The sequence below is a fragment of the Ictalurus furcatus genome, chromosome 13, assembly GCF_023375685.1.
Source record: "Ictalurus furcatus strain D&B chromosome 13, Billie_1.0, whole genome shotgun sequence".
Classification (NCBI taxonomy): Eukaryota; Metazoa; Chordata; class Actinopteri; order Siluriformes; family Ictaluridae; genus Ictalurus; species Ictalurus furcatus.
In genome coordinates, this window is record NC_071267.1 from 4,516,107 (window position 1) to 4,532,124 (window position 16,018).

General features: G+C 37.3%; 1 protein-coding gene across 1 annotated transcript in view; it reads left to right on the plus strand.

The window, feature by feature from the left end:
• Nucleotides 1-3,139: 3,139 nt before the first annotated feature.
• arhgap27 (Rho GTPase activating protein 27) overlaps nt 3,140-16,018 on the plus strand; it is a 36,872-nt gene continuing 23,993 nt past the window's right edge. Inside the window, exons 1-2 of the mRNA XM_053639867.1 lie at nt 3,140-3,485; nt 5,331-6,260. Of these exons, the coding sequence (XP_053495842.1) occupies nt 5,364-6,260 (897 nt within the window). The 5' untranslated portion in view covers nt 3,140-3,485; nt 5,331-5,363. The remainder of the gene's footprint in view (nt 3,486-5,330; nt 6,261-16,018) is intronic.

Below are 16,018 nucleotides of genomic sequence, written 5' to 3' on the forward strand. Positions count from 1 at the left end.
TCATCGATATGGTGAAGGTTTTCATTAGGAGATATTTAATTATTTAATCATTTATGGAAGGAGTGTCAGCACTTTGTAAAAGTCAGTTTCGTGACACAGGAGTTAGTTCCTGTTATCGCTTATCCTGCCTCTTTTTTTATTTTTTTTTTTTGGTCTCTCAAAGTTAATGAAACAAAAAATGTGGCTTGTCATGTTACAGGGAAACCAGAAAGCTTGACCTTCCCTGTCCTGTAGACTTGAGTCTCATGGATGTTCCATAATGTTAAATGTAACTATGAACAGATTAAATGTGTGATGTGTCATTCATTGGCAAATCACATGCGCGGAGTTAATGGTGGGGCCAGAGTAGCCCGGCCACCTCAGCAGCAGTTGCGTTAATAGCCACTAATGTTTAATGTTTAATAATCACTAAATAACAAACAAATTATATTTTCTGAACAAAACCTCACAGCTAATGTAAACGTGTTAATAAACAATAAAAAAAAATGGTTAGAGTTAGTCTGGATTTGGTGTCTGTCTCAAATATCTCACCACATCTCTGACGCATGCCCACATATCTCCAGGGCGTATAGCTCACGGAAGAGCTGGTGAACATTTAAAACATTTCATAGCAAAATCCACAGCCTAGGTTAAAGTTTAAGCAAACAGGATCCATGCAGGATAAACCATACAGTGGATTTTATCTCTGGGGCCATTTGAAAGCACCGGGTTACACAGAAAATTAGGACTGTTGAACATTTGTGTTGGCATATTATTGAGGCATGTCACACCATTACTCCTGACATCATTAACCATGTGGTTATTATTATGTCAAAAGGGTTACAACTCATATCAGTACCAACTGTCTAGGCACAGCCGTCTCTAATGTTTTGCCTAGGCAAAATCCACAGCCTAGGCTTTGTGAACAGTCTTAATTTTTTTTTTTTTTTTAGACATCAAGAAATACAACTGTTATTATTATTATTATTATTATTATTATTATTATTATTGTATGTAATTAGTTTGTCACAAGACTACTGGAATCTTTAGAACCTTCATTTTTAATTTCAGTCTTAACTACCTACCTATCTACAGTACACTGTCATTTTTTTTTTTTTTTTTTTTAAATACATCCCTTTCTGACATAGGACTTTTTTTTATCTGTCTCGTTTTTGCATTAAAATACAGTATAAAGACAATTCATTCAGCAAATTTGTCATGTAACCACCAGAGATGAACTCCAACTGGTAATAGCTATGCTATTATTATTATTTTATTTTTTTTAAAGGAACATCCCACATCTACAGAGGCTGGAAGAAAAGTCATCTACTTCTATATTATAATGATGATGATGATGATGATGATGATTGTTTTATTTAATCCTGAAAGTTGGCAGTGCTGCAGCTCCCTTCGATCATCATCTTCCTGCACCCTTGGCTATACTGACACGTAATAAACTCGAGTTATTCGTTTCAGTACTGTTTCTGTCATGTCTTTTTCACAACTACTCACTCCCACTGCTTCTTTTTTTCTGTGTTAACAGAAATTATAGCATTTTGGAAATATCTAAACAGTAGGTTTTGTAAATATGTCATGTAAGTAATGTGTGGTGCCATGACCAAAGACTATTCTATTCTTTGTCCAGAAAATCCTCTTCATGTAACACGTTTTGATATTTACTAGGCTATGTGACGTCATCTGGCGACCTCTGTGGTGTTTTTGAGCATGCATTAGCTACTTCACCCTGAAAAGAGCTGGCAATACTGATCAGAACCGCATACTTTCTTATTACATTTAAAAATATATACGGTTTTTAAAAAGCACAAGGTCTTACAGCAAACTGGGGACTCGGTCAGGAGGAACTCGTGTTATTGACTTAAACATACTCACACCTCTAAGAATCTCTTTTCATGCGTCATTGCTGCCTGGTGGTAGTTCTTAAGGAACAAGTCAAACCACTGCTCCTCCTCTACTTATCTGATCATTTTTGTGTGTTTCTGCTGAATCTTTGTCTCCTGATTGCATTTCTGATTTCGTGGACGTAGGTTAAAATGCACCAAGTACAACATGGTGCCGTGCAACACTGAAATAAAGTTGCTGTGACGTTGGATATTCTCAGATATGCGGAAATTAAGGGACCGTCTCTAAAGTTACATACCACATTGTTATACACGTTTCTAACTTCAATAGCATTTGAAGGGAATGACGTACAGTCATTTAACCAACTGTAAAGTGTTCATCTAGGTGTCAGGTATAACGCACACCTTTTAGATTTTTTGATATTTAACAAAAATAAACTATTAAATCATATATAAAAATTGCCATGTATTTTATTACTGCATGGGCTTATCCACAAAATTTACCATAATTTAAAGCTCAATAGCATTTGAATGGAATGATGTACAGTCATGAGGCCAACTGTATAGTGTTCATCTAGGTGTCAGGTATGACGCACACCTTTTAGATTTTTGCTAATTATTAAAATAAGCTATTAAATCATATGTAAATTAGATATGAATTTCACTACAGAATGGGCTCATACACAAAATATACCATAATTTAAAGTGTTCAGTGTTCATCTAGGTGTCAGGTATAATGCACACCTCTTAGATTTTTGATATTTATTAAAATGACCTATTAAATCACATTTAAATTAGACATGTATTTCACGACAGAATGGGCCCATACATAAAATGCGCTATTATTTAAAGCTCAATAGCATTTGAAGGGAATGACTTACAGTCATATAACCAACTGTGAAGTGTTCATCTGGTTGGTTGTGTGACTGTACATCATCCCCTTCAATTGCTATTGATCTTTAAATAATGGTATATTTTGTGTACGGGCCCATTCTGCAGTGAAATACACGTCTAATTTAAATGTGATTTAATAGCTCATTTTAATAAATATCAAAAATCTAAGAGGTGTGCATCATACCTGACACCTAGATGAACACTTTACAGTTGCTTGTTTGACTGTAAGTCATTCCCTTCAAATGCTATTGAGCTTTAAATTATGGTATATTTTGTGTATGAGCCCATGCAGTAATAAAATACATGGCAATATTTACATATTTACATAGACGAACATTTTACAGTTGGTTATATGACTGAACATCATTCCCTTCAAATGCTATTGAAGTTTGAAACGTGTATAACAATGTGGTATGTAACTTTAGAGACGGTCCCTTAATTTCCGCATATCTGAGAATATCGAGCGTCCAACTTCACACCAACTTTATTCCAGTGCAAGGAAGGTACCTAAATAAGCATCTCTGCGGTCACACTCAAAACGCCCTCCAGGCACATTCATGCACACACACACACACACACTCTCACGCGCGCGCGCGCACACACGCTCACACACTCATCTGGACACAGTTCGCTTCGTGGACTCACTTTAACTCAACTCTATTTTATTCAATTCCAATTTTGCAAGAAGTGAAGACATGCCACCTGTGAGTGGGTTTTGTTTGTGTAAAGAAGCTTGTTGTCTGCTCACTATAGGTAAGACTTTACATTTAATTTACACACTGTGTGTGTGTGTGTGTGTGTGTGTGTACTATGTGCTCTACAATCCTTTTAATCTTCCTGCAGTAAATAAACATTCAATATCCTTGTACAACTCCTTGTAGAGCTGTTAATGTTTACCTTACCGTAAAAGCACAATACTCTTGAAATTGTACGCAGCTTGTCATATCAGATAATACTTTTATAAATGATTATACATTCTAATGCTAATGAATATATATCCAATGAAATGTTATTGTAAATAGTAACGAAATTATAAGACCTTGACCTCTACCCTGTTTTCAAATTGTTTGGCATATGTGACATGCCACACCTGGAAACACCTTTTTTGTGACGTCATCAGCTAGACAGACACTGTTAGGGATTAGTGACAGAAATTACTGAGGAAGTGTAATCCAGAACAGATGACATATTTAATGACACTGTACTTAGCTGTATAACATTCTAGAGCAACTACTTTATGTCTAACTCTAACTCTTTATTTGGTTTCTTCTTATTCTGTGTCACATAATATTTTACAGGCTTATTAAACTTATAATCAAAGTTTTTTAAATAAAGAACATACTTTACACACTACTCATTTTATTAAAAAAAAAAAAAAATTACCAGACATTAATTATTTCAAATTTCCAAATCACCCGTTTAAGTTTCAGCTTCTAATATAAGCTACCCGAGTTGTCCAAATAGTATTTTCAGACACCTACAATACCATGAATAGGAACTATGTGTTGTCATGGAAAATTCACTTTGCAGGCATTTTTGTTTTGCTGGTACAACAAACGGTATTGGAGCAATAATGTAGAAGCTTATAATACAAACGTGTTAGAACAGTCCTTTTATGGGAACCTGAGGTCGCTGTACATCATGCACACTGTTGTTACATGCAGACAGCTGTATGATTTCCTGTTTTGTGGGTTGTGACTTCATTTCCCCTCTTTCAAGTGTAATTGCTTGCTTCCTGCAGTCTGTACTCCATCAGACTCCTAAATATTTCACTTAGTACTTTGTACTAATAGGTAAAGTGTAAGTAGCAAGGCGTCTCAACCAACTAATTATAAAAAGGAATAGAATTAACAATACAAATGCATCTAATATGCACTAATATGCATACATATGGAGGCATTCATATATAGATTGCTGCCAGCAGTCTATTACACTTGTGTACAGTAGATGACATGAGTCATAAGTGTTTACCGTTTTAGATGCAGTTCTTCAATTTTGAAATAAAAATATATATACAATTCCTAAATCTTGATTAGCGGTTTGTTCCCAGATATAAATGAAACCTAGTCCAGGGGCTCTAAAGGATTGCAGAATGAAAATGTTTATTCCTGATTAGATTCAGTTTGTGTCTGAAAACCAGCTTTTCATGTTTGAAGCTGATTTGGTTCTATTGTTAAGCCTTTGTGCATCACATAGCTGGCCTCACCCGTTTCTCAGTGCACTTGAAATAGAACAAGCAGAAGTATGGTTTTTGTTCCTCTTGTCTGTCCACATTCCTCTTTTCTAAAAGGATGTGGGGTTCTGGAAAGGTTGATAAACATGGTGAAGAATTTGCGAGGCCCAAAACATATGGTAAATAATGTACTCTTGAAGTCATAATTAATCTGACACATAAAAAAAGACATAACGTTAAACAAAGTCAGATTGCATGTATACATGATCTAACTATATGGCTGTCTTTCAGAACTCAGTGTACTCAAGTTTCAGTCAAAGAGAAAACATACACATAATGGATTTAGCTGAAGTTCATGATTTGTGCAATGGTGAATTAATAAAATGTCTTTTTGTCAAATCACAATTTGTCTTCTTGACTTCCAGTTCTAATGGTTATCCACTGTGAACCCTGACCCTATGAATACTGAGAGCTTGGAAACGATGTCACTCCTGCAAGTGGTGCTGGTGAACTTTCAGTACGAATACACAACGCGTGAAGGCAGGCATGTATCCATCAAGCCCAATGAACGCTATGTTCTGTTGGCCAAGACCAATGACCACTGGTGGCATGTACGCAAAGACGAGGCAACCAAGCCTTTCTTTATCCCAGCCAAATATGTCACAGTGTTGCCCTCTAAAACTGAGACTACTCAACTTTCATGTGAGCAGGATGAGCAGGATACTCCAAAGCCATATTCTGACACAGTGCCCCCTGTGTATTTGGAGGCGACCATTAAAGACCAAAAATCCATCATGAGAGCTAATGAAACGAACGAACACAGGACCTCCAAATTTGTCATTCCAAGTGATCAGTACAAAAACAAATTCTTGGAGAATGAGCCATGGGAGGTTAAATCAGAGCAGGGGCTTGATCCTCGCAACTTGTACAAGGATGCAACACAGATGGATAGTAGCCAAGATGATTTAACAAATTCTTTTTCTCTCGTTAAAGGGGAAAGTACATATGCTGTCTCCCAACCACATATCCCTAGTACTAACTCACAAAGAACAGCAACAGAGCCCAGTGAGTTTCAGTCAAATGAAAATCCTCATACTGACCTCAACGATGACATTCGAATGCTCATACGGGCTGGCTGGGACCCAAAAATATGGGACCTCAAGAAAAACTGTATATATGAGTCTATAGAGTCACTGAAAGATTCTGTGGTTCAGGACACTAAAGACAACGAGAGGAAAGTGGGGGTAGAATTGGCACTGGTGTCTCCAGTTTCTCCTACATCTGTACCCTCTCCATCTTCTCCACAGCAGAGTCCTGGTCCTCCCGCTGACATGCCATGTGCATTCACTGAGAAGGTACAGTCCATCTTTATTTATTCATTCCTATGAGGATTACACTTAAATGATAAAGAAAACAGTCTATCCATTGTGTTCTGTTCAGGGCATCCATTTGCTGCAACAATACTAAAATGATTTTTTCCTAGAGTTTGACTCAAACATTTTATGCATCAGATCTATTTTACAAAGTACAATATAAAGACAAATTAATTAGACCTGAGTCGCATAGTTTGTACTGCTAATAATTTTGATGACAAGAAGGCATATATGGGAAATTTTCAAAATGACATTGCTTCAAATGGAGAAGGGATGGTCTGGGCTATGGGATCAAAAAATAATAAGCGTGAATCAAAAATTTTAAAATGCATTTACAATTACATTGCACAAAACTGAAACATGAATTCAAAGTCTTCTGAATCGCACACAAAATCATGTTTTCCTTGGTTATATTACTCTGTCTTTTGTGCTCTCTGACATTTTCTGCTCATGTTTTCTTCTTTTGAACACTTATGCTGGTTTTCTCTTCACGCTTGTTTCCACATTCTCCACTTGGTTTTCCAAATGTTGCAGTTCGAGTTACATGTAAATCAGGGTGGGCTTTAGCGTCACCATTGGTCCGCTACAGCTCCTCCTCTAGCCAATCAATCGAAGAGGGGAGTTGACATCACTCCGCTGCGACTCATGGCTGTTGTGTTCATAGACATACATAGACACCGTATTGGCTGCTGGATCGTAGGTCAACGTCGCCGCCATATTGATCCGGGCAAGACTGCCCTATAAACAAATACGTGGGAGCTACCCTTTTTTCTGGATAAAAATCACAATAACGTTTACATTTCTCAAACGATTTCAATGGTTTATGATCTATGTAGTGTACAAAAAAAAAAAGGTTCTGTCTCCAGTTACTTAGAATCTCGATAGTTACACTTTGAAATTTCTTCATTGGCATAAGGAATTGTGAAAACTCACGCTTGCCAAGCATAGATTTGGCTTACTTTTCTTGGTTAAAAAATGCTGAGACGTCCTTAATGTAATATCATGTAAGGTACATGAAATGTGAATAAAAGTTTTTTCATTGTGGAAATGGATTTTTCTGTCTTCAACCCCATCTTCTAGCTTTTCTTGTGCTCCAGGTCAGAATTCTGTTAACAAAGATTGTTCATTTTTAAATATTGAAGAAAAAAAAAATCGGCAAATACAAATCAAATAGTGAGACACTGGCAGTCAGTCTGCTTTCTATGTTTTCTTAGCAATAAAAGGATACAGATATACTCCAAAACAGACAATTAGAAAGATAAGTATAAGATAATCCTTTATGGATCTGGTAAAACATTTTCAGTTACAGTGGTAAAAACATTTATGTGGTGATAATAATAATAATAATGATACTACTACTACTACTACTACTACTAATAATAATAATAATAAAACCACAATTTGATGACAAGCTATTAAATCATTATAGCCTATGGATACACCTATTGTTTGGAGATGTGTGGGGAAACTGAAGACAGGTGGTTTAGCTCCATCTCTAATCCTGACAGTCTGACCTGTCCTGTCAAAGTCCTCCAGCTCGAAGTGCTCACTGGACATCATGGGGGGCTCACCTGCAGATATACCTTCCCTTCTTACAGCTACTTTACACTGCCTGAACTGTTAGCCAACCAACTACAGTAAAATTCACAATATGTCAGTCGCTCAGCCAAAACGAGGAGCTTGTCATAAAAGACGGTTTGCAGAAAAACGGCAGTGTAGATGAAAATCTCGATTATCAGCAATTTAGTTTATAATTTTTTATATATATATTTTAAACTTTTGATTCACGCTTATTGTTTTTCGATACGTGATCACGCTGTTTGCTATTCTGATAACTTTGCATTTACTTTTCAGATGTGTACAATGTATTTTTGCATGTTTTTAAAAATGTTTGATTCACGTTTATTTTATTATTATTATTTTTTTTATCTGTGACTGCAATACTTTTGACGGAAAATTAATCCCATACTGGGAGTGTGGAACATTCATTGAACATGGAGCAGTAAGTACATTTACTGCTGAGTACTGAAAAAAACCTGAGTGTTAGTTATATGCATGGCCACTGTGAGGCGCTGTATGCAACAAAATTTGGAGTGCAGAAATGTGATGTCAGAAAATAACAGGTAATTTCACATGATCATATGCAATTATTAATTCTTAATTAATCTGCCAAGAGCAGTTTAGCAATTCCTAAAGTGACCCACAACCGTGTTATCAAAAGACAATGATACAGTATTGTATGTTTGTGTTAGTAAAGTACCCCTGCCAATGAACTAAAGGTAATCTGCTTGGAAGGTAAGTTATTTAAGAGTAATGTGTAAAATGTTTATTTGACTGACTTGTGGTCACAGCTTGTGCCTCTGAAGCACTGTAGATTTCATTTATAGTACTGGACTCTTGAATTTCCACACAAGGATCTGACGTGTGATAAAGCTCATTGTGTAAAATTGCTGGGCAGAAAAAAATCAAGTATTGTTACTGCGATATGTTTTCATTCAGTTGATGTAATTCAACATGCCATTTTGCCTTGAGGACATTTAGCACTATTATACTTCCATAAGTAAGATGATATTTATTCATGTTTGTGATAATGTTGACCATAATCATAATACTTTCTGGCGTAATCAGTCCTAATATCTAATGTTGATCCTAATAATATTATAATAATAATATAAAATAAGCTATTTAGATTTTTTATGTATCTATCCTTGATGCTTTTAATGCACATAGCTTTTGCTGTGCACTGTGTATTCTTAGCATCAAACACATTCTTGCATTCATTCATAACATTCAGGATCTGGCAATGTCCCCTTTCTGCAAACATTATAGTTCACTCATTTACTACCAGTGATCAAATGCCCAGTCGACAAGCCTTAATCGCTATGGTGTGTTGTGCCAAGCAATCTGCATGTGAGTGAGATGCATGTCTTCTGCACTGGCTTGGCTGTGCTATTGTTATGCGGCACCCAAAGAAACAGGCTTTGAAGCCTATATGTTTTTATTTATGTTATTCATGGCAATATGTTTTGTTTTATATATGTTAATTTAATACCCTATATGTGCTGGTTAGATTTTCTTCCAACTGCAGCAAAATCTAACCAGTACATATAAGGTATTAACATAACATATATTATGTCATTGGCTTTTGTGAAATGAACAGGGGTCGTCTTAGGGGTTTTGATAAATCACAGTATTCACACGATCTGATCAGGTGTGTCAAAGGTTCCCCTGGGCTGGGACCAGCCTTCTCAGTAATTCCACTAGGGGGCATAATATATTAATAAATGCAGGGTTATAAACTCAGCTATTGGCAAAATGTGCTAATGATAAGTAGTTTTTAATTAGCAAGGTAAGTATTTTATATATTATCCAAATTAAGTTCATTTTCTAATTAAGTCCACTACACTAGAAAACTGTTGAAAAGTTCAAGGGGGTGAATATTTAGGCAAGGCAGTGTATGCTAAAAGCATAATTTGGAAAGTTTGTTTTCTTCTTGTTAAGAAATTGCAGTGTTTATCTGTTTTGCAGGTAATATAGTAAGTTCAATCTGTCCATGCACTGAGATGTAACTTTTCAGATAAATTCTGATAAATTAACACATCTAAGACCAGTTGTTGGTTTATGAGGAGTTGAATTGTTGTTGTTTTTTTGTCCAGCCCACTTGACAGTGGTCTAAGTGTAATGGAATACCTTAAATGAATTTAACCCTGTGCTTCACGAGACATGGTGGTTTAGTGGTTAGCACGTTTACCTTGCACTTCTGGGGTTGGGGGTCTGAATCACACCTCCACCATGTGTACACAGAATTTTCTTTTGACTTGTTCTCCACATGCTTCGGAGGTTTCCTCCAGGTACTCTGGTTTCCTCCCCCAGTCGAAAGACATGTGCTGTAAACTGAGTGGCGTTTACAAATTGTCCATAGTGTGTGAATGTGAGTGTGCGTTTGTGCCCTGTGATCGTTTGCCACCTCGGGTGTCCCCCGCCTTGTGCCCCGAGTTCCCTGGGATAGGCTCCAGGCTCCCCACAACCCTGTGGAGGATAAGTGCTATGGATAATCTGATCATTACTGCTATCAGCCCAGATTATCCTTCTATTGTAATTAGATTTCTTGCACAAAAATGACATCTGTGTTTGCATTGGATTTATTGTTACTTTATTGTTGAATCTTTAACCTTCAATGTCTTTTCACATACTTTATGATGTAGTCAAATTAACAGTCAGGGTGAAATTCCTGGATGGTATTAAACACTCCACACAGTTCAGCATAGCTGCTTCTGTGCCATGGCACTGAAAGAGTTAAGTTCATGCCCTCCTAGTGCACAAACACTCCCTACGGAGCAGCTTCCCAAACAGACTACCTGTTTTCCACACACAACGTCGGCTTGCCCTAAGATCATCCGTCGTTTCATGAGGATTTAATAAGAAGGATTTTGCTTTGACCTTTTTTTTCGGAGGGAGGATAAAAGCACCTGCTGCACGGTAGGCTGTGGCACTTTCTCTGCGCTCTCAGTAGGCTACTGTAGATGATGTAGTAAATCCAGGTGAAGCAGGAAACGCCTTTAAGTTTTCATTTGCTTCCCTTTTTTCAAGTCCTGAAACACCAGAGGTTTCATGTCAGCAAAATAAGTTCTCCTTTGCGTTTCAATGACTTTTGAGTTGTTTGTGCTATGTTTCGCGGCTACACAGAGTCTTATGTAAAAAAATAAAATAAAAATAAAAAAGTAGTAGGTAGCCATGGCGACCGTGTGAGAATGCGACCGTCAGTGGTGCAGTTTTTTTCCCCTAATTATACAAATTGTATGGTGGTATGCAGTGTTCCCCTGCGGATGAGTATTTTGTGAAAATACTCTGTGTGTTTGCATATTAACTCACTTTAACTTCTTGGTGAGTCGACACTATTTTGTAATTTCATTTTCAGCTTTGACAGCAGCTGAATCCTCATAATTCCATGTGTGTGAATAAAGAGAAGTGAAAACGCGACCGTGTGAAATCTCACTCCACCATGAACTAAAGCTCTTTGGAAGAACTAAAGGCCCCATTTGGAAGTCTGCCACCGAAGTTCTGGTCTCCATGGCAATCAGATGTCCAAGTAGCAGGCTGTAGGGCAGTTTATGCTAATGTAGGCTCTTACTGCTCACAGCAGCACCGGAACCTGTGCTTGACTGTGTGGTGTGGTTGTGGCTGTCATGTGTGTTGTGTGTTAGGGGGCACTGGTTGGGACTCATCTGAATGCTGTTGACATTTCTGCGTTGCATAATGTAGCTACACAAAACATAGGTGACTTCTTTGTGTGTGGGACTTTGTGATTCACCGGGAAAGGGATCCATGTGATATGTATGAAAGCACCAGAGAGGCAGTTCATGGAACGATGTAAAGCCTACAGTATTTACCCCCTAAAAGCATTTGTTCCATTCTTTAGTTGACTATAGATTTATCTTCTATTGTATTGTCATTTCTGTGTACTTTTGTAATAATGCAGCTTCTTTACAGTATATGCTGTACAGTGCCAATCATACATAAGAGACATGCATACTGTATGACTGATGTATTTTAAATACCACCATTAGGTATTTTACATTTTACATGATAAGTTAAGATGAACTGAATGTAGTGTTTCTGAATCTGTTAATAGGACTATATATACATTTTATTAAATAGAAGTCACTTGAACCAGGACTCAGACTTAACAATGATACATACTGAAGCAACGAAACACATTTGACCCTTGAGTTACTAATTATAAATGGGGAAACTTCACCTTTTACTGAACTTCTACTTAGAAATCAGATATATTCATGTGGAAAAGGGAATATGGGGGAAGGGCTCTGCCATAAGTAGAACCCTTATGTTACCTCTCACCTTGTGAGCCAGAGGTCTTTGTGTAACTACAGTCAGTCTGACAGTATGTTTTGTACAGAGGAATGGTGTGATTAACAGAGTTGTAAAAACACTGCTGACACGGTTACGAAACAGTCAGGAGGATTTTCTTTGCTTCAACACTTCAGCGTTTCAGAGAGTCAAGTTTGTTTTGTAACATGACTGCAATAGTAACGTAAGGGCACATGATTCTGACCATTATAAGCTTAGGTTCTATATCGAAAGTATGATAACATTTTTGGCCTTATAGAACATTTCCTATAAGATGGCTGCAGATTCTCATGAATTCCTGAAAATATGTCCATAATAAATGCTTGTACAGTGCACATGTAAATTAAGACTGCAGTAATTCATGTTGTGGTGTTCCAGGTGTTCAGAATCACCTACTATCTTGAATCTACTTAAGAACCTCAACATTTTATGAAGCATGGTGTACCAAAGTGTTCATTTGTGAAAGGTTGAATCTGCTGCACAGAGCTATCTCTATGCAAGCACATCTGTAGCTTCTGCACTGTGGAGCGTTGGGAATGCAGCAGAACTGCTCTGACCAGTTGTGTGTGTGTGTGTGTGTGTGTGGGTGGGTGGGTGTGTGTGTTCGTGCGCATACAGGGGAGTTTTAGCTGCTGCTTATACCTTAAGGTAATTTATGCAAATATTAAGTATTTAAAATTGCACTCTCACTGTCAATGCCATGTTTAAAATGTTAGCCACAAATTCATTCAACAACAACACCTCTGAACTTGTGCAGTTATTAACATAAGTGCAGTTTGTAGTTTTAACATTGCATTTAATCTTAAATAATTATCTAATTTAAAAGGTTCCCTAGACAATCTGGTGTGAAATATCACCTTACATTGTTTATCTGTTTTGTGGCCTGCAGTTTTGCTCCACCCTCCAGTTCAGCTCCTCCGCATACTGCCGAACAGACATCAAAGCAACAGGCAACAATTTGTTTGTATGTAAATGTCACAAGCAGCCTTGAAAACAAAGAGTGTTACTACAACACAGAAACAGGGACAGTATATCAAATCCAAAGGTTTAGGTGCTCTGATGAACCATATGGCTATGGTTGTCTGATTTTTCTCCTGATGTTCTATTCCCAGAATGTCTGTCCGGGCGTGTGATTAGTTCAAAAAATTTGTGCTGTTGGAAAAATATGGTGGGTTCATTTCACCTCGGGTTTATTACAAACACAGGTGGAAAAAAAAATATATAAAAGTAACAACAACAGAGATAAATTTAGTCAAAGTTGTAAGATTAGGTGAATTTCCAAGTTATAAGGGTTGGTAGTGTTTTATAGTTGCCCTTGTTCAAAGTGAGCCCTTGTTGTTTGCTTATTGTCTGACCTTTGTTTAGACTGGCTGAATTTATCACACTAAAAGTCCACCGTTTCTAATTTAAATACACAAGGGTCTTGTGGCCTTTAAAATGACTTAGAGATATCATTTGATGGGCTGTGTAAACATCACAAATCCTGTTAGGATCACATCTATCTCATGTATATAAACAAGTGGACTCATCTCACCATCCTGACCAAACATGAAACTCCACCGAGGATTGTAATAATCGTCACACTAAATAAGATGTACGTAAGACAATGTGCTCCCTTGGCTTTACCATTCATCAAGCCATAACCAAACCCTTTGTGACTTGTGTGTTGATGGTTAATGTAATGAGCTGCCAAGTCCGCACTGTGAGCAATGATCATATAAACATTTAATTACTGTAGGTATTATTCATCATTTTTTTCAACTTAGTTCAATTTGTCGAGCCCAACGAGGGAAGAAAACATCTTAGAAGAGCTATGCTTATTTGCAGTGTGTCAGCTGACTGATTGCATCACCTAGGTGGATTGTCCGCATTTTGGGTGACTCCTCATTTCTGTTGTAGGGGATTTCTCTGAGCCAACAACAGTAATACGTAGCAGTGATTAAACTGTGTGTTTCGGTTCATGGTTTCCTGTTTAATCACATCAGCCTCTGTCTTTTAACATTTAGATTCTTCATCTTAAACTTATGGAAAATATGTTCAGATGGGTATAGTTTCGAATTAAGCCCAACATTGGGTTGAGTAGTGTCAAATGCGCTTTATGTAACATCCGTTTTTGGTTCCTGTGTGCTCAGTTCCTTATTTCAAATGGTACTTGGTGGGTTGGCTATGAACCATACTGCCTGTCCTGTGTAGTCATGCCATTTAAAATGCGTTGTGATATCAGCCAGAGTACAAATATTTTACATACTCTTTTTTACATGAACTCTACTGCAAGTCTATCCTGACATGTATTTCAGGAACTGTTCACTTAGGATGGGTATTAACCTGCTGGATATTTCTGTTCTCCCTTTGATATGTCAGATCATGACATTGAGGTATTTTGCCAGAAGTAACCTTATATCTCAGATATACAGGGACTATTTCCATCTCTTACCTGACAGTGTGGTTGATAATCAGACTCTCTTTACCACTGGCATTACCAACCATCACTGCATAACTGATGCTATAATGCTGCATGTTGCAGTGCAGTAGATCAGACCATCATTCCGTGAATTAATCCAGATTCCAGGCCATGCTTGATGATATAACATTGGGGGGGAGAGGGAAGTTTGGCCTCAATAGTGCTTCTGTGCAAGAAAGAGAGTCTGTGCATGTGTGTGTGTGCTGTGATTGGGTCCTTGCCTGCCTGGTCAGGCGCTGTTACATCGAAACAAGTAATTTGGTTAATTAAGCAGTTGTATGCTTTCTCGATCTGTGCTCCACAATCTGTCTTTTATTCGTTTATAGCAGCTATAAATTCTTTGTCATATACCATCATGTTGGTGGACAGATGAACCAGCATGAAAATTCTATGGGTATGTCAGTTTATTCTACTTTCTTTTAACTTGGAACCAGTTTTTGTCTGACATTTGCCTTCAACATGAAAACATAAATAGTAAATCAAATAAATATACTGTTCCTTTTAAAATCATATGTACTCCTGCATTTACAGTTGCAATCAAAAGTATTCAACCCCCATTGCAAATCAGGTTTATTGTCAAAATGTACAGACTTTCAGCTGTTTGCGATGAACAAATCAAACAAAAGCAATTGAAATAGTTCAGCACGATGAATGCATCAATAGGTTTCCCGAAATTCAACTGAAAATGCAACTTATAATGATTTCTCCAGTCTCAAAATGATTCAACCCCCTGAATAGAATCCCTCACAACAGCACACATATGCAAAACAGGTGTTGTCGCAAGCACACCTGATGCTAAACTAATCAAGGGCTTCATTAGTTGCACCAGGTGTGCTTGAGCTGGAACACATGAAATACATGAACTAGCATAATAATGCCTAGACAGGTTTAGAGCTTCAGTCAAACTAGTCTGGCCATTCTTCTTTGACCTCTCACATCAACAAAGCACCTGTGTGTGCGTGTGTGCGCGCACACACACATATATAATGATTGTGTATGTTCTCTAGATCATGTACTTTTGCTTCTAGTACATTTTGTGCCACTGCCATTTTAAGATAAAATGCCTCTTGAGAGCTCTGACTTCATTAAGCAGATCTCCTGAGGTTAGACTGACTGTTTTAAAAATGAACTCATTACATACATTCGCATCTGGTTGAATAAATATGACTTGCTTAAGTAAACTAACTACCTACTGATTAAGATACTGATTTAAGTCCTCAATAATCTACATACTGAGCATTTTTAAAAGTCGTGAATAGGCTTTGAAATCCTTGTGCTGCTGTAGGAAGCACATTTGTTTAAATGAATATGCAAGGGAGAGTGTTCAGTTGTCTGGTATCTGAAGCACTGGACTGTGTGGAAGTGAGGTCATATAGGTTTAGGCTGTCAAGCTGAAGATTTGAATAACAAA